The sequence below is a fragment of the Gorilla gorilla genome, chromosome 16 (assembly GCF_029281585.2).
Source record: "Gorilla gorilla gorilla isolate KB3781 chromosome 16, NHGRI_mGorGor1-v2.1_pri, whole genome shotgun sequence".
In the NCBI taxonomy this organism is placed as follows: domain Eukaryota; kingdom Metazoa; phylum Chordata; class Mammalia; order Primates; family Hominidae; genus Gorilla; species Gorilla gorilla.
The window spans coordinates 72,793,989-72,813,226 of record NC_073240.2 but is presented as its reverse complement, the minus strand read 5'-3'; the positions used below and the strand labels follow the sequence as shown (position 1 = coordinate 72,813,226).

Here is a 19,238-nt window from a genome sequence, read left to right as displayed (position 1 = left end):
AGAGTTTAACAAGCTGCTATAAAATTATAGAATATTTATTCTAATTTACATGTATTATAGAAATCAATAGTTTTAGGATTGGATGAGACCTTATAGAAGATACCCGGTCCAGTTAGCTACCTGGAGCAGACATTTCTTCTATCTCATTGTTCAACCACTGTTCAAACATGTCACTTGGGTTAGTCCATTCTTATGTTGCTATAAAGAAACACCTATGGCTGGGCAACTTATAAAGAAAGGAGATTTAATTGGCTCACGATTCTTCAGGCTGTACAGGAAGCAGAGCACTGATACCTACCTGGCTTCTGGTGAAGCCGCAGAGAGCTTTTACTTGTGGTGGAAGGCAAAGTGGAAGCACATGTGTCATATGGCAAGAGAGAGGGAAGAAGAGATGGAGAAGTAGGAGTGCCACACTTTTAAATAACCAGATTTTGGTGAATTCAGAGCAAAAACTCATTCATTACTTTGAAGAGAGCCCCAATCCATTCATGAGGGATCTGCCTCCATGACCCAAACACCTCCTACCAGGCCCCATCTCCACCATGGGGGAATCACATTTCAATATGAGGTTTGGAGGGACAAGCATCCAAAGTATGTTATCGCCCATCATCTTGTTTTTCATAATTTTTTTTTCCCGTAAGTAACACTGGTACTTTTTTCATATAGGATTTCCGGGAAAAAAATACAGATCATATGCGCCCAGACATTGTAGCTCTTCTGAGAAGCAGCAAGAATGCATTTATCTCTGGGATGATTGGAATTGATCCTGTAGCTGTTTTCCGATGGGCAATTCTCCGAGCTTTTTTCAGAGCCATGGTTGCTTTCAGGGAAGCTGGGAAAAGAAACATTCACAGAAAAACTGGTAAGTAGTAGTTATTAGTATTCTACCATACTTCATCTTTTTTTTTTTTTTTTTTTTTTTTTTTTTTACCTTTCTACTTCTCCACAAAAAGGAGTAGAATTCTTGCTACGAGATTCTCAAGGACAAAAATCCTGCTTCTGTAGTCAATCTAGTGTCATCTCTTAACTGATTTGTGACTATGAACAGTTTTTCTTTTCTGTAAAAGAGTTATACTGCCTTTAAAATAATGAGGATAAAGTCAGAGCATCTGTTCATGAAGTGTTCATTTTCTTTTCCTTTACTCTTAGTTCATGGATTTTTAAAAACTTTGAAATTTAGAAATAGATAAAGCAGGATACTTTTTCTGTATGCCTCCCCCTTCAATCATAAAATCTCTCATCTCATGTTCTGTGGGAGGGCAACTTCATAAGCACTTTTGGCCTACTGGAAACCAAACTGTTGTTTGCTGTAGCTCTAGTCTTAGATAGGGCCATTGCTGCATAGAGAAGATTTTGTGATACATATGCAGTTGAGATTTATGCCTTTCAGTAGAAATGTTATAGGGCTCACCTGTGCTTTCAGGACTCCCAAAGTGATTTACGTGGCTTTTTGGGATGTGCACTAGTAGTAAAACTTTTAAGTTTAGCTTTTAAATGTTTGAGACAAATAGATATATTTGAGAGAGTGTATTTCTAAAAATACATGTAAAATAATTGAACCTAGTTTCCGTTTTTTAGATTGTAAAGTATTTGAACTGGTCTTTGTAGATGTATAGGGAGAATTATAGTTTATTAGAGAAATAAAAGGACTATCTCAAACCTGCTTTGCCTTTTACAAAGTGATTTCTAAGAGGTTATCTTTGTAAAAAGCTTTAAGGGAAATTTTTTTTTCTTTAAGATGCTTTCTTGTTTATTATGACAAACTTCTAATCAAGAAAACCACTCAAAATTGATTAGCATCCTGCTAAGACATAATTGAGTAAGAGAAGAAACTTTTCTTGTATTTACTATCAAAGCCTATTTACTTTATTCACATTATCTGTGTATTCCTTTGGCATTTAAAATCTATTATTTGTGAAAGCTAGTTGTTACATATCTGTTATTATCAATATCGGCAATGACATGCAATGTTATTAATGATAAACAACCTGTATTTTCTCTACCTTGATAAAGTCTAGATTCCTTATTTTCTAATCTTGTTTTCCCTTCTGGCTAGTACAGAGCTTCCATATAATAATCTCTTTTTGAAAATTTGTATTCAACATAACATGCATATAGAAAAGTACACAAAACAAAAATGTATAGTTCAGTGAAGTACCACAAAGTAAACACAACCCTGGAACTACCACCTAGGTTAAGAAACACAACATTCCAGCCACCCAAAATTTCTCCTTGGAAAAAACTTTAAAATTTTTACTTTTTATAAAGGAAAAGAAAAACTCTAGTTTGTTTGCATTTTGAGGCCTGAGCAGATTTGTTTCCGAAAGTAATTGTTTATATTACAATATATCAGTGTCAATGCCAGCATTCACCCTAACATTTTATTTTCTCCACACCGCTTCCTACCTACTCTCTTTTGGTAGGTTTAGGATAAAAACATATTATAAAGTTGGAACATTGTATCACTGTAAAAACTAACAGATTGTGAAAATGGTTTAAATGGTAGATCCAGAATTTTTATAATGACCATAAATATTATGCAGTCATATTAAGATGAAATAGGAATTACAGATTAAGACGAAGTAGAAAATATGAAAGGCAGAAAAGGTGAGGTGACCAATTCTAGATGTTGGATATGAGAATAAGAGGGCAAAGATAATACTTTCTAAAGAAGAAAGAAGATGCAATCTGCAGAATTACAGTATGTTTTTATTTCCTTTGATGATATCTTAATTAAAAACTTCAGTGGACTCTTAGTTAATTGTCAAGAAACACCCTGACCGGGAATTATACAGAAATAACCTGACTGGGAATTATACAGTATGTAGAACTGAGTACAATGATGCTTTATTTGATTCTTTTGGAGTTATTAATAAAAGTATAGCCAAATAGGAATTTAAACTAGTCTAAAAAGGCTAGGCAAAGATGGGTAATTCAGCTGTGCCATCAGGATGAGACGTGAACAAGACGGTCCAAAGTATTTTTCAGTTTCTTCATCTACAAAGAGAGAAGCTGAAACCCTTTATATAGTGTCTGCAGATGAGAGAGCTTCAAGGGTTTCCACAGAACCTGTTTCTGTTCTTCATCCCACTCAATAGACTATGTAACTCTGATGTACTTCTGTTTGTTTATGTAAGTGAGAGAAGCGTTCTAGTGACCATCTATTTTCAAAAATGACCAGATCCTAAAATTGATTTGGGTATCACCATAAGTCTAGAATCTCTATGCTGTACTCTGTACACAATTCTTCCTAGTACTTAATAGATTTAAATAAACTTTTGTTAAAAAAAAAGGACTATTTTTTATAATTTACTTCTGTATTGGGCAGTATAGTAGGGCAATTAAGAATAAGGGTTTTGGATAGACATCAGTGAAATGGTGGGGTAAGGACCTCTAAATTTTTTTTCATAATAGCAATGAGAAAATTGGCAAAAATTGTCAAAACAACTTTGTCAGAACCCCGGAATTTAATCAAAGGCTCCCAGTAACCTGAGAAGTGTTTATACAAGACAAAAGGCTGAATATCAGTAAAGACAGTGCCTAATACATATTTTAGTGAGGATATGGAAAATTAGAAGTCTTGTATACTACTGATGTAGCCACTCTGTAAAACGTTTTGGCAGTTCCTCAGAAAGTTAAATATAGAATTGTATTTGACCCACCAATTCTGCTCCTAGGTATGTACTTAGAAGAACAAACAAAACAAAATGTGTAGACAGATATTCTTTACAACATCTTTCTAATAGCCAACAAGTAGAGACAACCCAAATGTTCCATCAACTGATGAATGGATGAACAAAAGGTGGTATATCCATACATGGCATGTTATTTGGCCATAAAAGAAATGAAATACTGGTACATGCCACAATATGAATGAACCTTGAAAGCATTAAGATATATATATATATATATTTGTGTGTGTATGTGTGTGTGTGTGTGTGTGTATATATATATATAGCATATATATAGCATACATATACATATATAGCATATATGCTACATATATGAATATATGCTGTATATGCTACATATGTGTATATATGCTAATATATATGCTACACACATATGCTACGTGTATATGAGAGATATATAGATAGATATATATATAGATATATATATTTTTTGAGACGGAGTCTCGCTCTGTCACCCAGGCTGGAGTGCAGTGGTGCCATCTTGGCTCACTGCAACCTTCACCTCCCAGGTTCAAGCAATTCTCTTGCCTCAGCCTCGCTAGTAGCTGGGACTACAGGCACTCGTCACCATGCCTGGCTATTTTTATATTTTTGTATTTTTGGTAGAGGCGAGATTTCACTATGTTGGCCAGACTGGTCTTCAACTCCTGACCTCAGGTGACCCACCCGCCTCGGCCTCCCAAAGTTCTGGGATTACAGGCGTGAGCCACCACGCTGGGTGTATTTTTTATTTATATATATATATATATATTTTTTTTTAAGAGCCGGGTTTCGCTGTGTTGCATGTGTTGGAATGCAGTGGTGCTATAACAGTTCACTGTAGCCTCAAACTCCTGGGCTCATGTTATCTTCCTGCTTCAGCATCTCAAGACACTGGAACTACAGGCACATGCCACCATGCCTGGCCTTTTCTTTTTTTAAATTTGTTTTTAGAGGTGGGTCTTGCTGTATTACCCAGGCTGGTCTTGAACTCCTGGCCTTAAGTGATCCTCACTGCTCAGTCTCCCCCCGAGTGTCTGGGATTACAGGTGCGAGCCACCATGCCTGGTTCTCATTATATCAAAGAAGTACAGTTTCCATATTTGTAATATGGAATCATACAATACTCTATATTACAAAATGGAATATTGTATGATTCCATTTATGTGAATTGTCCAGAATAAGCAAATCTGTAGAGACAGAACTTAGATTAGTGTTTGCCTAGGGCTAGAGGGTGAGGTATAGAGCTAAGAGATGGGGAGGATGATAGAGAGTGTGAGTATCTTTTTGTATGATCAAAATGTTCTAAAATTGATTGTGGTAATGTTTATGTAGCTTCATGAATTATACTAAAAGCATTTAATTGTATACTTTAAATCAAGGAATTGTTTAGTAGGTGAATTGTATTTCAATAAAACGGTTACAAACATACAAAAAAGAATATTCTAAAGTGCTTTTATTCATAATAGTTCCTGAATGTTCATCAGTGGAAGAATGGATGACCAAATTGTGATATACTCCTACCATGTAACATTACTCAGCAATGAAAAGAAACAAACCACTGATACTCAGAATGAATGAGTCACAAAAAATCCTCAGCAGAAAGCTAGATATGAAAGAATATATGCTGTGTTATTTCTTTAGTTTAAGAACAGACAACATGGCTGGGCCCAGTGGCTCACGCCTGTAATCCCAGCACTTTGGGAGGCCAAGGTGGGTGGATCACCTGAGGTCAGGAGTTCAAGACCAGCCTGACCAACATGGAGAAACCCGTCTCTACTAAAAATACAAAAATTTAGCCAGGCTTGGTGGTGCATGCCTGTAATCCCAGCTACTTGGGAAGCTGAGGCAGGAGAATCGCTTGAATCCAGGAGGTGGAGATTGTGGTGAGCTGAGATTGAACCATTGCACTCCAGCCTGGGCAACAAGAGCGAAACTCAATCTCAAAAAAAAAAAGAAAAGGTAATAAATTGTGACAAATCAGAACTTGATTACTTCTGGTGGGATCAGGGGCAAGGGTAGTATTGATAGGAAGGGAGATGAAATAACTTGGGGGGGTGATAGAAATGTTCTCTATCTTGATTCAGGATTTTGTGGATGTAAACGTTTGTTTAAATTCATCAAACTGAGTACTTAAGAAAAGCGTTATTTTATGTTTGTGAAATATAGCTTTAAAAAATGGCCTTAAGGCCTTTGAGTTGACATTACAGAAACTTTTATAGGGCCAAAGATATTGCCTAAGGTCTGAATGATACTTTGGAGCTGGGATTGAGCCTCTGTTACATAGTCCAAGTCCTTCAAAGTTATGGAACTTTTCTGTCACTAAAAAAATTATTGAAAATTGCCGGTCCTGCATAAGAAAAAATGAGGAGCCTTAGCAATCTGTGTTAGGCCTTAGATAAGGTTAAAAAGAAGTTACCTTTAAAAAAGTCAATGCCCCACATCTGCACCATATATGAGTATGGGGTCTGAATTTATACTATGTGTTTGGTGCATAATGTCAAACTAAGAAATTATCATCACAACCAGTCCAGCAACTAGCATAAGCAAATACTAAATACATCTCTTTTGAGAGTTGATGATGAGTAGGCCGGGTGCGGTGGCTTACGCCTATAATCCCAGCACTTTGGAGGCCGAGTCAGGCGGATCACGAGGTCAGGAGATAGAGACCATCCTGGCTAACACGGTGAAACCCTGTCTCTACTAAATATACAAAAACAAAATTAGCCGGGCGTGGTGGCTGGCGCCTGTAGTTCCAGCTACTCGGGAGGCTGAGGTGGGAGAATGGCATCAACTTGGGAGGCGGAGGTTACAGTGAGCGGAGATTGCACCACTGCACTCCAGCCTGGGCAACAGAGCAAGACTCCATCTTAAAAAAAAAAAGAAAAAAGAGTTGATGATGGCCAGGCACAGTGGCTCATGCCTGTAATCCCAGCACTTTGGGAAGTTGAGGCAGGCAGGTCACGAGGTCAGGAGATCGAGACCATCCTGCTCAACATGGTGAAACCCCATCTCCACTAAAAATAGAAAAATTAGCTGGGCATGGTGGTGCGTGCCTGTAGTCCCAGCTACTCCGGAGGCTGAGGCAGGAGAATCACTTGAACCCGGGATGCAGAGGTTGCAGTGAGCCGAGATTGCACCAGTGCACTCCAGCCTGGCGACAGAGTGAGACTCCCTCTCAAAAAACAAAACAAAACAAAACAAAAAAACAGTTGATGAGACTCCTCAGAAAAGAATCCCCACTGAAAATATAAACCATCCTAGGAAACCAAACTACCTTGGCAGGGGTTTGGTACATAAAACAAACGGGGAATATCACTTTAAGATTTAGAAATTATGTCACAGTCTGGAAAATAACGTTCAAAACTGTAAAAAGGTATAGAAAGCAGAATGAAAGAATAGGAGAGAGGTTAAAGAAACTAATCTAGGCATGGTGGTGAGACAAAGCAGTCACAGATACAAAAATATCCATTTTTAAATGGCAGTGCCGCAGTTTATTAGATGAAATAGAAAATAGTTTGGTGGTTGTAGTAATGTTGATGGATTTTTTAAAACTCTACATAATAATTTAGTGTATTTTAATATCCTGAGCTCTTATACAGAATACTTTAACACATAATATTCTTGAATTATTTTTGACTAGCAGATTATCAGATTAGCTGTTGAAAGGCGTGATTGTTTAGTGATAACTTCTTCAATTTACAATTTGAATGGAGTCTGACTAGAACTCACTGGGTGTTTTTTCCTCAACTGGTCCCCTTCAGCTGACTGCCAAACCAAGTGCAGTGGAGTTTAAGGCCTAAGCATTCTTTCTCCAAGCAATCCATCAAGGAGGGATTACTGGTAATAATGAGAATAGAGTATGTTTATCGAGGTATCTTTTGAGTAAGGAATGATGTTAAGCTTGGTTATACTTCTCTTTTTGAAACATTCAACCTTTGTACCTATTGACTTTTCGTATTGTACAAATAATATAGTATTTTATTAGTTTAGTTACTTTTTATTATTATGAAAAATATTTCAAATTCACTTTATTTTTTAAAAGCCTGTTTTCTGTGTATAATATTACATGATTTATAGTATTAGATTCCCTCTCCATTGCCAAATATGGCTGCCTATTCTCTGGATATATAAATCCAATTTAGGGAATTAGAATGAGACTAAAATATGCCCTTCAAACCTCTTTGAATTAGTATGAGACTGTTTAACTTTTAAAATGATTCTGCTATGAGATTTTTCCAAAGATTGTTCTGTTGTATCTCATTCCTAATTATGCAGTAAAATGCAGTAATAGAACTTTAGTTCATTTTAATGTGTTACTTAATTTGCCTCTATATTATTATGTACTTTGTTTTTTAAAAGCAAACTTATTTAAATTTGAACATTATGCCCTAACTCTAGAGGTGATCTCTGAATAAATGTTACACAACCACCACCCTAAAGCCTGGAAACTCTTTATTGCTAATATTTATGGCACTCATCTCCCATTCACTTTATTTCCTAAGTACTCACTTTAAATAACACTAATCTGGGGCTTTGGTCTTTACTTGAATGTGCTCTCTTCTATTTTTCACTGGTAGCTGATTTCTATCCTATTTTCCTAAGAAGTGATAATGAGGTACAGAGTCTTCAGCTTTGTTTTCAAATTTATAAGTACAGAAGTGCTGCTGGGCTTTCCTGCTCTATGGTGCTTTTCTTCATGTTTTCATTATTGACACACTTGTTGGAATTCCTACAAGTGTGGTTAATTGCAGGATTTGTGAAAGAATTGTTTAAGTAAATTGTTCTGGGTATATTTCTCTTTGGGGTTCCATCAGTGTTGCCAACTATATGTTAATTATATTTGAGACCTGATAAAAATAAGTCCTTTTAAAAAATAAATCATACAAATTGCTTTTGAATTTTTGCTTGTATTGAGAAATTTCTAGTATGGTGTTAACTAACAATACTTTGAGTACTGAAAAGGACACTTTGAATATCTGAAAAATGCCTTTATTTTTTCCTGTTATTTTTAAGCATTTTCCTCAAAATAATTGGACATTCACATATAACCTCTATTATTTGATACATTTTTATACACCCTTAAATAGTTGGCAGCATTGTTCTTGATTCTCTGTTGGTTTGGGCTTATATAATGTCTTTTTCTTTTCTCCTTTTTTTTTTGTTTGTTTTTTTTTTTTGCTTCCTAAGGACATGATGATACAGCGCCATGTGCAATTTTGAAAAGTATGGATAGTTTTAGCTTTCTCCAACACCCAGTCCACCAGAGGAGCTTAGAGATTCTGCAGAGATGCAAGGAAGAGAAGTACAGTAAGGCTACAAATCCTGATAAACTGTTATCACATATCCATTTGGAAATGGAAACCAGGAGCATCCTACACCAGGGTGGGATATAGATTGTATGGGCAACATGGCCTCCATAAACCTCTGAGCAGTCTTTGAATATTTCTATTGAGTCTTTAGTACTTTCTTTTGAAAATACTTTTTTAAATACTTTTAAAAAATACTTTTTTAACTTTGGTGACTTTTCTGTTTGCCTGTGATCATTGGATTGTTAATTATACTTGGTTACAGTCACTGGATTGGTTTCTATTTGTCTTTCAAGTAGCCAAGTGATGGATAGGAATCAACAATGTTTTCTTTCCTGCTCATAAAAAAAAACAAAAAAAAACTTTATTGAGGTCTAATTGAAGTAAAAAACTGAATGCAAAGACAACAGTTTGGTAAGTTTTGACGTATGTAGGCACCCATGAAATTATCTCCAGAGTCAAGATATTCATTCATATATTCAGCATTCCCAAAAAGTTTTCTCATAGCCCTTTCTAAATCTGGATGATTTTTGTGTTTGCTTATGCTTGAAATTTCAACATTAGCAAATGTTATTTTTGTGTATCATTGGTAAATCCACTTAGTTTGATTGCAGTGCTTCAGCCAGCCTTTCCTATGTCTGGTTTAGAGCAAAACCACCGCATTAATGTTTTGGCTTGAGGAAGAATAACAGAATCATGGTGCATGTTCTTTTTTGTTTGCTTTTTTATAAAATTGGTGTGAAAAGATGCCCTTGGTCTCCGTTTCCTTTCTTGCTCTTTATTTGTTGTACTCATTCTGCATGAAAATTGATTCTTTTGCCAGTTGTAAGATTGCTATTATTGAGGCACTGCTATTGTGAGAATAAGTGGATCCTTCAAAATACTCAAAGACAACTGAGCAATTTGCGTATAATGGACCTACATAATCTGTTCTGAGCTTTTAATAAATTACCACTGATTTAGTTTGCTAATTTCACAGTTTTCTGGTTGAAATTCCATGAAATTTTACTATCCAGTTGTCAATGAGAGGAGAATATAAGTAGAATTCCTAAGAGCAAATGTTGTGGATTCTTTTTCAATTGCCATTGCTGTCTTGGTTAAAACAAAAGTGTGTAATGTATTTTGAAAAACAGTATTTAAAGGATTTTCTTGTTTTAAGAGGAACAGAGGTAAGTGTTTTGTTTTAAAAAGACATCCTTAAAATTATTCTTAATTGTTGCTGTTATTTCTAAGAGGAATGTAACAAATCCTCATTCCAGTTATTCATCTTCCTATTCTGTCTTTTAATCCATGGGACATTATTTAAAATAGTCTATAAAACATTTTGGAGCACTTAAATTAATTTCTATTAACTCTTAAATAGTTGCAAATGGTTTATTTGCTTTGTTTTTTCATGACTCAGCCTGACAACCCCAGACCTGATTGTATGCCAGCTACATATGGATCTTGAATAGGAGGGCACCAGTTTCAGCATAGGCTGCATGAAGAAATTGTGTGTCTATGTGTGTTCACTTGCAAATTTCTACTTTTGTGGACGTTGGAGCTCTTCCATTATTTTATGTAATTTATTCCATTTTCCACTATAGTATTAGCAATATACTAATTATAAAAAGGTATCACGTTATAAATTTTATTATATGTAAAACTGTAGATTCAAGTTTCGGAAATTGTTCTTAAAAAAAACGGAACTACCAGCTTTAGGTAGTGGTGAATTGGTGAGGTGAATGAATCCTCCCACAAGTAACAGTGATAAAACCTGGAAAAAAAATTTTAAAATAACCAGATATTTGAAAGTACTGGAAAAAGACCAAAAGTAGGCAGAAAGTAGGGAAAAGTTTATTCTTTAAAGGTAGTAAAGCAGTGGGTAAGAATTGTGAATTTGTAGCTTTTTATACAAGGGGTTTCCTAACTTGCATAGTTTCAGAGATAGAAAACAACCACCACCACCACCATACTGGCTTATTATGTTAGAAGACTTTCAGAGCAGCTTGGGGTTTAGGAGGAAAATCCTGGGACTGAGAGAGCTGCTAAAGGGCTAAAACCCAAATTAAAGTATGAACTCTGCCCATATCCCTGGCGACTGCTGTGAGTATGCAGGGAAGACCCCAGGAACCGTATTAAAAAAAAAAAAAAGTGGAAACCAAATAAGAGATAATCCTTGAAAGACATAACTATAATAGCTGAGATATGCAAGTTTGCTGCTTTTTAGAAAAACTGAGGAAATTTTCTGCCTGTGCTTAGCTTGTGTGGGAAAAACTGAAGTCTTTCTGCCTTAATTGGAGTCCCATAGGAAATGAGAGATAAAGGGGTCGAAAATTATTTGAAGACAGTGGCAGAAAACATCCCTTATTTGGTTAAAAAAAAAAAACACAAAAAAACACCCAACATAGTGAAACCTTGTCTCTACTAAAAATACAAAATTTAGCCAGGTGTGGTGGTGCATGCCTGTAATCCCAGCCTCCTCGTGTGGCTGAAGCACAAGAATTGCTTGAACCTGGGAGGCAGAGGTTGCAGTGAGTTGAGATCACACCACTGCACTCCAGCCTAGGCAACAGAGCAAGACTGTCTCAAAACAAACAAACAAATACTAGCTTACAGATCCAGGAAGATCAGTGACCACAAAGCAGGGTAAATACGAAGGAAAACTACACCTAGGCACATTATAGATAAACTGCTAAAATGTCAAAGATAAAGAGAAAATCTTGAAAGCAGCCTGGAAAAGATATACATATTGAATACAGGGGAATAATGAGATAATTAACACTTGACTTCTCAGTAAAAATAATGGAGGCCAAAAGATGTCAAAAAATCATGTTTAATATGTCACATCCCACCCCCCCCAAAAAATTTGAGCCAGAATTTCTGTATTTGCAGTTTGAGTCCAGACAGATTAACTGACAGAAGAAAAATTAACAATCTTCAGAAGAACCTAACAGTATCCACTGTTGCTATGATATGTTATCCACAATGTCCTGTTATCATGTAGCAAAAGTATCCTTCAAAAATGAAGGTGAAATACATTTTCAGACTAACAGAGTCTGGGAATTTGTCAACATATGTATTATATGGAAAATGATAATAGAAATTCTTCAGGCTCGAGGGAAATCACCCCATGATCGTAACTTGGGTCTATAGTAGGGGTTGGCAAATTTTTTCTGCAAAAAGCAGACAGCAAACATTTTAGGCTTTGTAGGCCAGTATGGTTTCTGTTGCAGCTACTCATCTCTTCTGTGAAGGGAGCCATAGACAATACATAAATAAATGAGTTTAGCTGTGTTCCAATAAAGCTTTATTATGGACACTGATACTTAAATTTCAAACAATTTTCACATGGTACAAAAATGTTCTCCTTTTTCTCCTCAGTTAAAAACTATATAAGCCATTCATAGGTCATAGGTCATACAAAAAACAGGCAGTGGGTTTGGTTTAGGCCATGGACTCTAGTTTGCTGATACATGCATGAATTACTGGAAGGAATAAAGAAGGCAGAACTAATAAATATGTATAAAAATATAAATGACTACACATATTTTCTTGGCTTCGCTTAATTAAAAAAATGACTGTTTAAAGTAAAAAATCTGACATTATTTTGGTGGTTTAAAATATGTCCACAAATTGATACTGCACCCTTCATAAGGCATGTGCTGTACTTAGTGACTTGCTTCCAAGAAATGGAATGTGGCAGAAGTTACAGTGTGTGACCTTCAATATTAAGACATAAAGGTATTGTGGCCTTTCCTCCTTCTCTTTCTTTCTGGTGCTCTCGCCTTCTCTCCAAAGTGGCTCTTTTCTGAAATTTCTCAGGGAGGAAATTAGAAGAGTGAGGAAAAATTGAAGTTTTGGGGAGCATGAGCTACAGCTCACTTCCAGAAATGACAGGAGCCCTAGAAAGAAGGAATCAGATGGCAGAAGGAGAGCAGGGGTAGAAAAGAAGAATCTAACTTTAATTTGAACCCATTCTTTTGGCCTTCAGTCCTGTTTGGGATGATTGAGAATATGATGTGCATCAGCAAGATGAAGGATCAGCAATTGCCAGGGAAGGGCTGAGGGCTTACTCCACCTAAATTACCCTCACCATGCTGACAGTGCCTACTTTAATGTCCCTAACCTCAGGTATCAGGATGGTCATTCAGATGATTGAAAGTTTAGTGGATTGTGTGATCAAAATGGAATTAAATGCAAATCAATTAACAGATATATCTGGGAAACCATAAAATGTATATGTAACTAATGAGTTGGAAAAATTTCATAAGGGTAACTTGGAAGTTTTTTGATCTGAAAGATGATGGAAACAACATATTACAACTTAGGGAATACAAATAAAGAAGTACTTAGGAGAAAACTTACAGCTTTAAAATTCTTAAATTAGAAAAGTAAGGTAAAATAATCAGTGATTGAGGCTTTCACCTTAAGCTAGGAAGAAAAGAGCATATTAGACTCCAAATAAGTAAAAGGAAGTAAAGTAAATAAAACTTTTTTTTTTTTTTTTCCCTGAGATGGAGTCTGGCTTGTCACACAGGCTGGAGTGCAGTGGCATGATCTTGGCTCACTGCAACCTCCACCTCCTGGGTTCAAGTGATTCTCATGCCTTAGCCTCCCAAGCACCTCGGACTACAGGTTCATGCCACCATTTTACTTTGTTTTGTTTCATATTTTAGAGATAGGAGCTCGTTCTGTCACCCAGACTGGAGTGCAATGGCACAATCATGGCTTATTGCAGCCTTGACCTCCTTGGCTCAAGTGATCCTCCCACCCCAGTCTCTCAAGTAGCTGGGTCTACAGGTGCATGCCACCATGCCCTGCTAATTTTTAAAATTTTATTTGTGGAGATGGAGTCTTACTATGTTGTCCAGGCTGGTCTCAAACTCCTGGCTTCAAGCAATCCTCCTGCTTTGGCCTCCCAAAGTACTAGGATTACAGATGTGAGCCACTACATCCGGCCTAAAGCTGGTTTTTTGAAAAGAACAGTGAAGTTGATAAATCTCTAGGCCAGCATGGTGCAGTAGAACTTTCTGCGATGTGGAAATGTTCTCCAGCTACACTGTCAGTACTGTAGCCACTAGCCACATGTGGCTGTTAAGCACCTGAACTGTGTCTGGTGCAGCTGAAACAGAAGTTCTAATTTTGTTTAATGTGTTTGTATAGCCACATATAGCTAGTGGCTACTGTATTGGACAGTGCAGTTATAGCTATTCTGATCTAGAAAAGTGAGAGAAGACACAAAGCTATTACCTAGAATGAAAGAGTGGACACAATTATATATGCTACAGAAATCAAAAGTTTGACAAAGAGATTATGAACATTTATGGCAATCAGTTCAACTTACGTGAAATGGAAAAATTCCTTGAACGTCAACGGTTATTAAAATCAACCCAAGAAAATATAGAAAATATGAATAGTGTGGTATCTTTTTACAATATTGAATTCTTAACTAAAATTTTCCCCCCACACAAAGTTTAGGCCAAGATAGGCTCATTAGTAATTTTATTTAAGAAATGACTATTATACCAATTCTCTTCAACTCTTTCAAAAAACAGGAGAAGGGAACACTATCCAAATCATTTCATGAGGCCAGTGTTATTATTCTGTTACCAAAACCATTATAAGAAAACTATAGACCAATATAACTTCGTAATGGTGGATATAGAAATAATAATAGCTGGCTGAATTCAGCAGTATATTAAAGATAATACATGAAGAATAATACATGAAGACCACATGGAATTTATTCCAGGGATGAGAAAAGTTGGCTTGACCATGTTAACCATATAAAAAGAAAGCCACATATGATTGTCTCAGTAGATGGAGAAAAAGTTTGTCTTAATACCATGCTCATTCTATTTTAAAACTTTTAGTAGCCTAGGAATAGAGACCAACTTCCTCTACTTTATGAAGAATATGCATGAAAATCCTACAGCAAACTCCATACTTATTAGTGAAAGATTGAATACTTTTTCCGTAACATTAAGAACAAGGCAAAGACATCTTTTGCCACTTAAATTTGACATTTGCTAAAGGTCACAGGTGGTGCAAAAAGGCAACAAAAAGAAATTGTACATAGATTGAAAAGTAGTCAACAAATTCATTAATATAGGAAGTGTGAAGGAATCACACTTCCTATTTAAGGAAAAGTGCTCTTAAAACTAAAAAGTGAGTTTAACATTTTTACGGGATACCAAGTAATTATAGAAAATTGTAATATCCTAGCCATGAGCACTTAGAAAATGATTTACAAATTCCATGTACTGTACATCTATGGCAGCCAGCCTCCTAGATGTCACAAGCTTTTATAGTCCTCTCCTATATTTTACAAGAGTTGGTCTGTGTAAAAGAAAGCACATGGCAAAAATGATGGTATGTCACTTTTAAGATTTCTGTAAAAGACTGCAATTTCCTTCTGGGGTACTGCTTTACTTGCTAGGCCTCTCTGAAATCACTGTCTCTTGGAGAGACAAGATGCTATTTGTGAGTAGCCAAAACTCAGTATGAACTGAGGCTTGTCACCAACTATGTGAGTGACCTTAGAAGTGGATCCTTCATTCCAATGTTGAGATGACTGCAGCCTTGGCTGATAGCTTGAATACAACCTCTTGAGACATGTTGAGTCAGAACCACCCAGCTAAGCCACTCCTGAATTGTTGTTCCTCTAAAAACTATATGAGATGATAACTTGTTTTAAAGTGTTGGATTTTGGAGTAATTTAATATGCAGTGGATAATTAACAGAAACATGAAATACTTGGGGATAAATTTAACAAATATGTTTAAGAGTTGTGCACTACTAGGAGAAATTGAAGAATACAATGAAGAGAGATACATATTTATGTTTGTATTTTTGAGATGCAGCTCTCTCTCAGATTGATCTATAGATTGAATTCAACCCAATAAGTATAATAGCAGATTTTTTGGTAGAAATTAACAAGCTGAATCTAAACTTTATAGAGAAATGTAGAATACCCAGACTGTCCAAAACAATTTTTAAACAGAACAAAGCTGGATAATTTACATTATATGATTTTAAGACTAAAATATTCATGACATTGTTCTATTGGTGTTAAGGATCAATGGATTAATGAACCAAATACAAAGTACAGAAGTAGATCTACACATACACAGTCAGTTGATTTTCTGTTAAGGCACCAAGATAATTTAGTGGGGGTAAGGGATAGTCTTTTAAACAAATAGCACTAAAACAACTGGATATCCATAAGGTATAAGAGAACTTTGACCCTTATATCATACATGTAAGTTAATTTTGAAATGTGTCATACAGCTCTTTGTAAGGTCCAAAACTATTAAATTTGTCTTAAAATAGAAGAAAACCTGAGAAACAAATTTTTGTAATCTTGTGACAGGCAAAAGTTTCTTAGATGAGACATAAGGGCATGAATATAAAAGGAAAAAATTAACAAATTGGTAAAGTTAGCCAATTTGAAAACTACTTTTCTTAACTGCTATTAAGAAAACAAAAAACATACCACAGCCTGGGAAACAGTATTTATTACAATTTGTAATATTCATACCTGATAATGGACTTGAAAACAAAATATAAAAACTCCTACAATAATAAGATAAACAGGCCAGTTTTTAAATGGGCAAAAGATTTGAACATACACTTCCACAAAAGAAGATTTATCTGTGTTCTCATGAAAGATGTTCAACTTTGTTATTCATTATGGAAAGGCAAATTGTAATCTGACTAAGGTCACTAATACGTCTATAGTGGCTAAAATGTAAGAAGTTGAAATACGAACTGATAAGGATGTGGAGCAACTGGAGCTCTCATACTGTCTCTTGGCACTGTCAAATGGTACAGTTATTTCCGAAAACAGTTTGTCAGTTTTATAAAGATAAGCGTATTTTTCCCGTATGTTTCATGAATTCAAATCTCAGTTATTTACCTAAGAAATGAAAGTATATATTCACAAAAGACTTTTACGGATGAATCTCTAAAGTGGTATGCTAAGGGAAGGCCTGTCCTCAAAGCATACTGTTTTATTCCATCTGTGTAAAGTTCTAGTCAATACAAGCCAATCTGTGTGGAGAGCAAGTTAGTGATTGTCTTGACCCATAAGTAAGTGTGGGAGATTGTCCAAGAAGGGGCATAAGGCAACTTTGGTGATGATGGAAATGTTTTGTATCTTTCTTTGGTGGTTATTTGTGTGGTGAATACATTTAGCAAAACTTATTTAACTGTACATTTAACATATATATGTTTAACTGTTTGAAATTTTTATTCCAATAAAAAATGTTTAATTACATGTTATGAAGCCTGATACAAGTTACAAGTAAATGCCTAGAAGAGATTATTTTTCATGAAACTAAGAATATCCAAAATAAAAAATTGTATATGATCAGAATTACTGCTTGCAGATGGTATACAGAGACAAATATAGAAGATACTGGCATGCATTTTGGTGAAAACTGAAGGGAAAGCGGGGAGCTCTACTGCTCTTGAATTAACATAATCTTTTCAAGTTTAGGAAATCAGTATAATTAAATAAATTGAACGTGTGCCTTAAGGACAACCACAGTAATAACAATTTTTATCTTTTAAGGTAGCATAAGAGACCTTATAAAGTGAAAATCAAGAAGGAAAAAAATGAAAGAGTGAAATAAATGAAAAACATGAAATAAAATGCCAGAAACAAGTATTATTTAAAATTAATATAAATGGTTTACACTCACCAGTTAAACTCTCAATGAATTTTTCAGTAGTTTAAGTGATAGCTACATGATTTTTAATTAAAGAGGTGAAAATAAAAGGATGGACAGTGATGTACCAGGCAAATATGAATGATAGCAATTATTAAAGCTAGATAGTAATCTGAACAGATGCTCACCTATACAGATTTTAAAAATTTAGTTGAGCAAGATAGAAGCTGAACCCACTAGAAAGTTTTGATATTTAATAAAGAACTTGGTAAATGTATATATAAAGCTAAATAAGCAACAATTTTATAAAACTTATACCTAATTTGCTTGATGAAGGAAAAGAAACAAGGTGAATGTAAGTATTGGGTAGCAATAACATCCCTAATGAGAAGGGGATGACTTTAATTAAAACATTTGAAGGTTCTTGTACTCTTTAGGGAAAGAGAACAGATTATTAGTTTAGAATTCATGAGTATGTTAAACATTTAAGGATAAATAAAGCAGAAAGTATACAATTTGTGGAACAAAAGAAGTCAAAATACAAAGAAAACAATAGAAGCCTGGATAAAAGCATATAATAGTTAAGGTAAATAAAAAAATATAAACTAAGATGTCAGAAAAAAATTCCAGATGTATCAATTATAGCAGTAAGTTAAAATGGACTAAACTGAACAGTTTAAAAAAACATTATGAATTAAGGAAGATGAGCAAAATTTAGCTGTAGAATGCTTACAAGAGACAAACCTAAAGCATATAAACACAAAGAAATTAAGAATATTAGGAAAGAGTTATATCAAAATTTATCCTTATTCTCTTGTACATTTTCCTACCTCCTTTAGGTAACCACAGATTTATTACTATAAGTCAGTTTTATATTTTCTAAAAATTTTACGCAAGTGGGATTACATAGTATGTATTTTGTGTTCTGATTGCGTTATGCAACATAGTTATGCATGTATTCATACATGTTTTTCCATATATCATTTGCTCAGGTGTGTTCCATTGTATATGTATATACACACATTGTATTTAATTTATATGGTTATATTTAATGTATGTAATTGTGCTTATTGATTTGTTGGTGTAGTTAAGAGTTATATATATTGTTAGAGCTATTGTGAACAACAGTGCTATAAACATTCTTTTTTGAGTCATTTTGCAGACATATATTTTTATTCCTCAGTAAATACTTATGAGTGGAGTTACTTCATGAAGTAGGCATATGTTTAACATCATTACGAACTATTAAATTTTTGGCATTTTAAAGATGTTCCATGTTCTTAGGGCTTTATTTGTGATGATTACTCAGATTGTCATCCCATTGTCATTCCTTCATATGTCGTGTACCTTTTTTTCCTTTGACTTTAAAATTTTCTCTTTATATTTGGCATTCAGCAATTTGATTCTCATGTCCCTAAATATGATTTATATTAATTTTCTTTGGGATTTGCTGTACCTTTTGGACTCTCATTGTTTTTCATCAAATTTAGAAAATTTTTGGCCAATATTTTTCAAAAATTTTTTCTGCTACAATTTCTTTTTTCCTTCTGAAACTCCAGTTACAAATGTTGTTGGAATATTTGATACCATCTCAAGATAGCTAT

General features: G+C 34.9%; 1 protein-coding gene across 24 annotated transcripts in view; it reads left to right on the top strand.

The window, feature by feature from the left end:
• The window catches only part of MYO9A (myosin IXA), a 307,532-nt gene that overhangs the window by 156,647 nt on the left and 131,647 nt on the right, over positions 1 to 19,238 (top strand). For 19 of the 24 annotated variants that reach the window (XM_055363670.2, XM_055363662.2, XM_055363671.2 and 16 more), the window contains 2 exons: positions 667 to 862; positions 8,862 to 8,981. In XM_055363670.2, coding sequence (XP_055219645.2) covers positions 667 to 862; positions 8,862 to 8,981 — 316 coding nt within the window. The remainder of the gene's footprint in view (positions 1 to 666; positions 863 to 8,861; positions 8,982 to 19,238) is intronic. The other 5 variants (XM_063698676.1, XM_055363682.2, XM_055363676.2 and 2 more) reach the window with 1 other exon arrangement.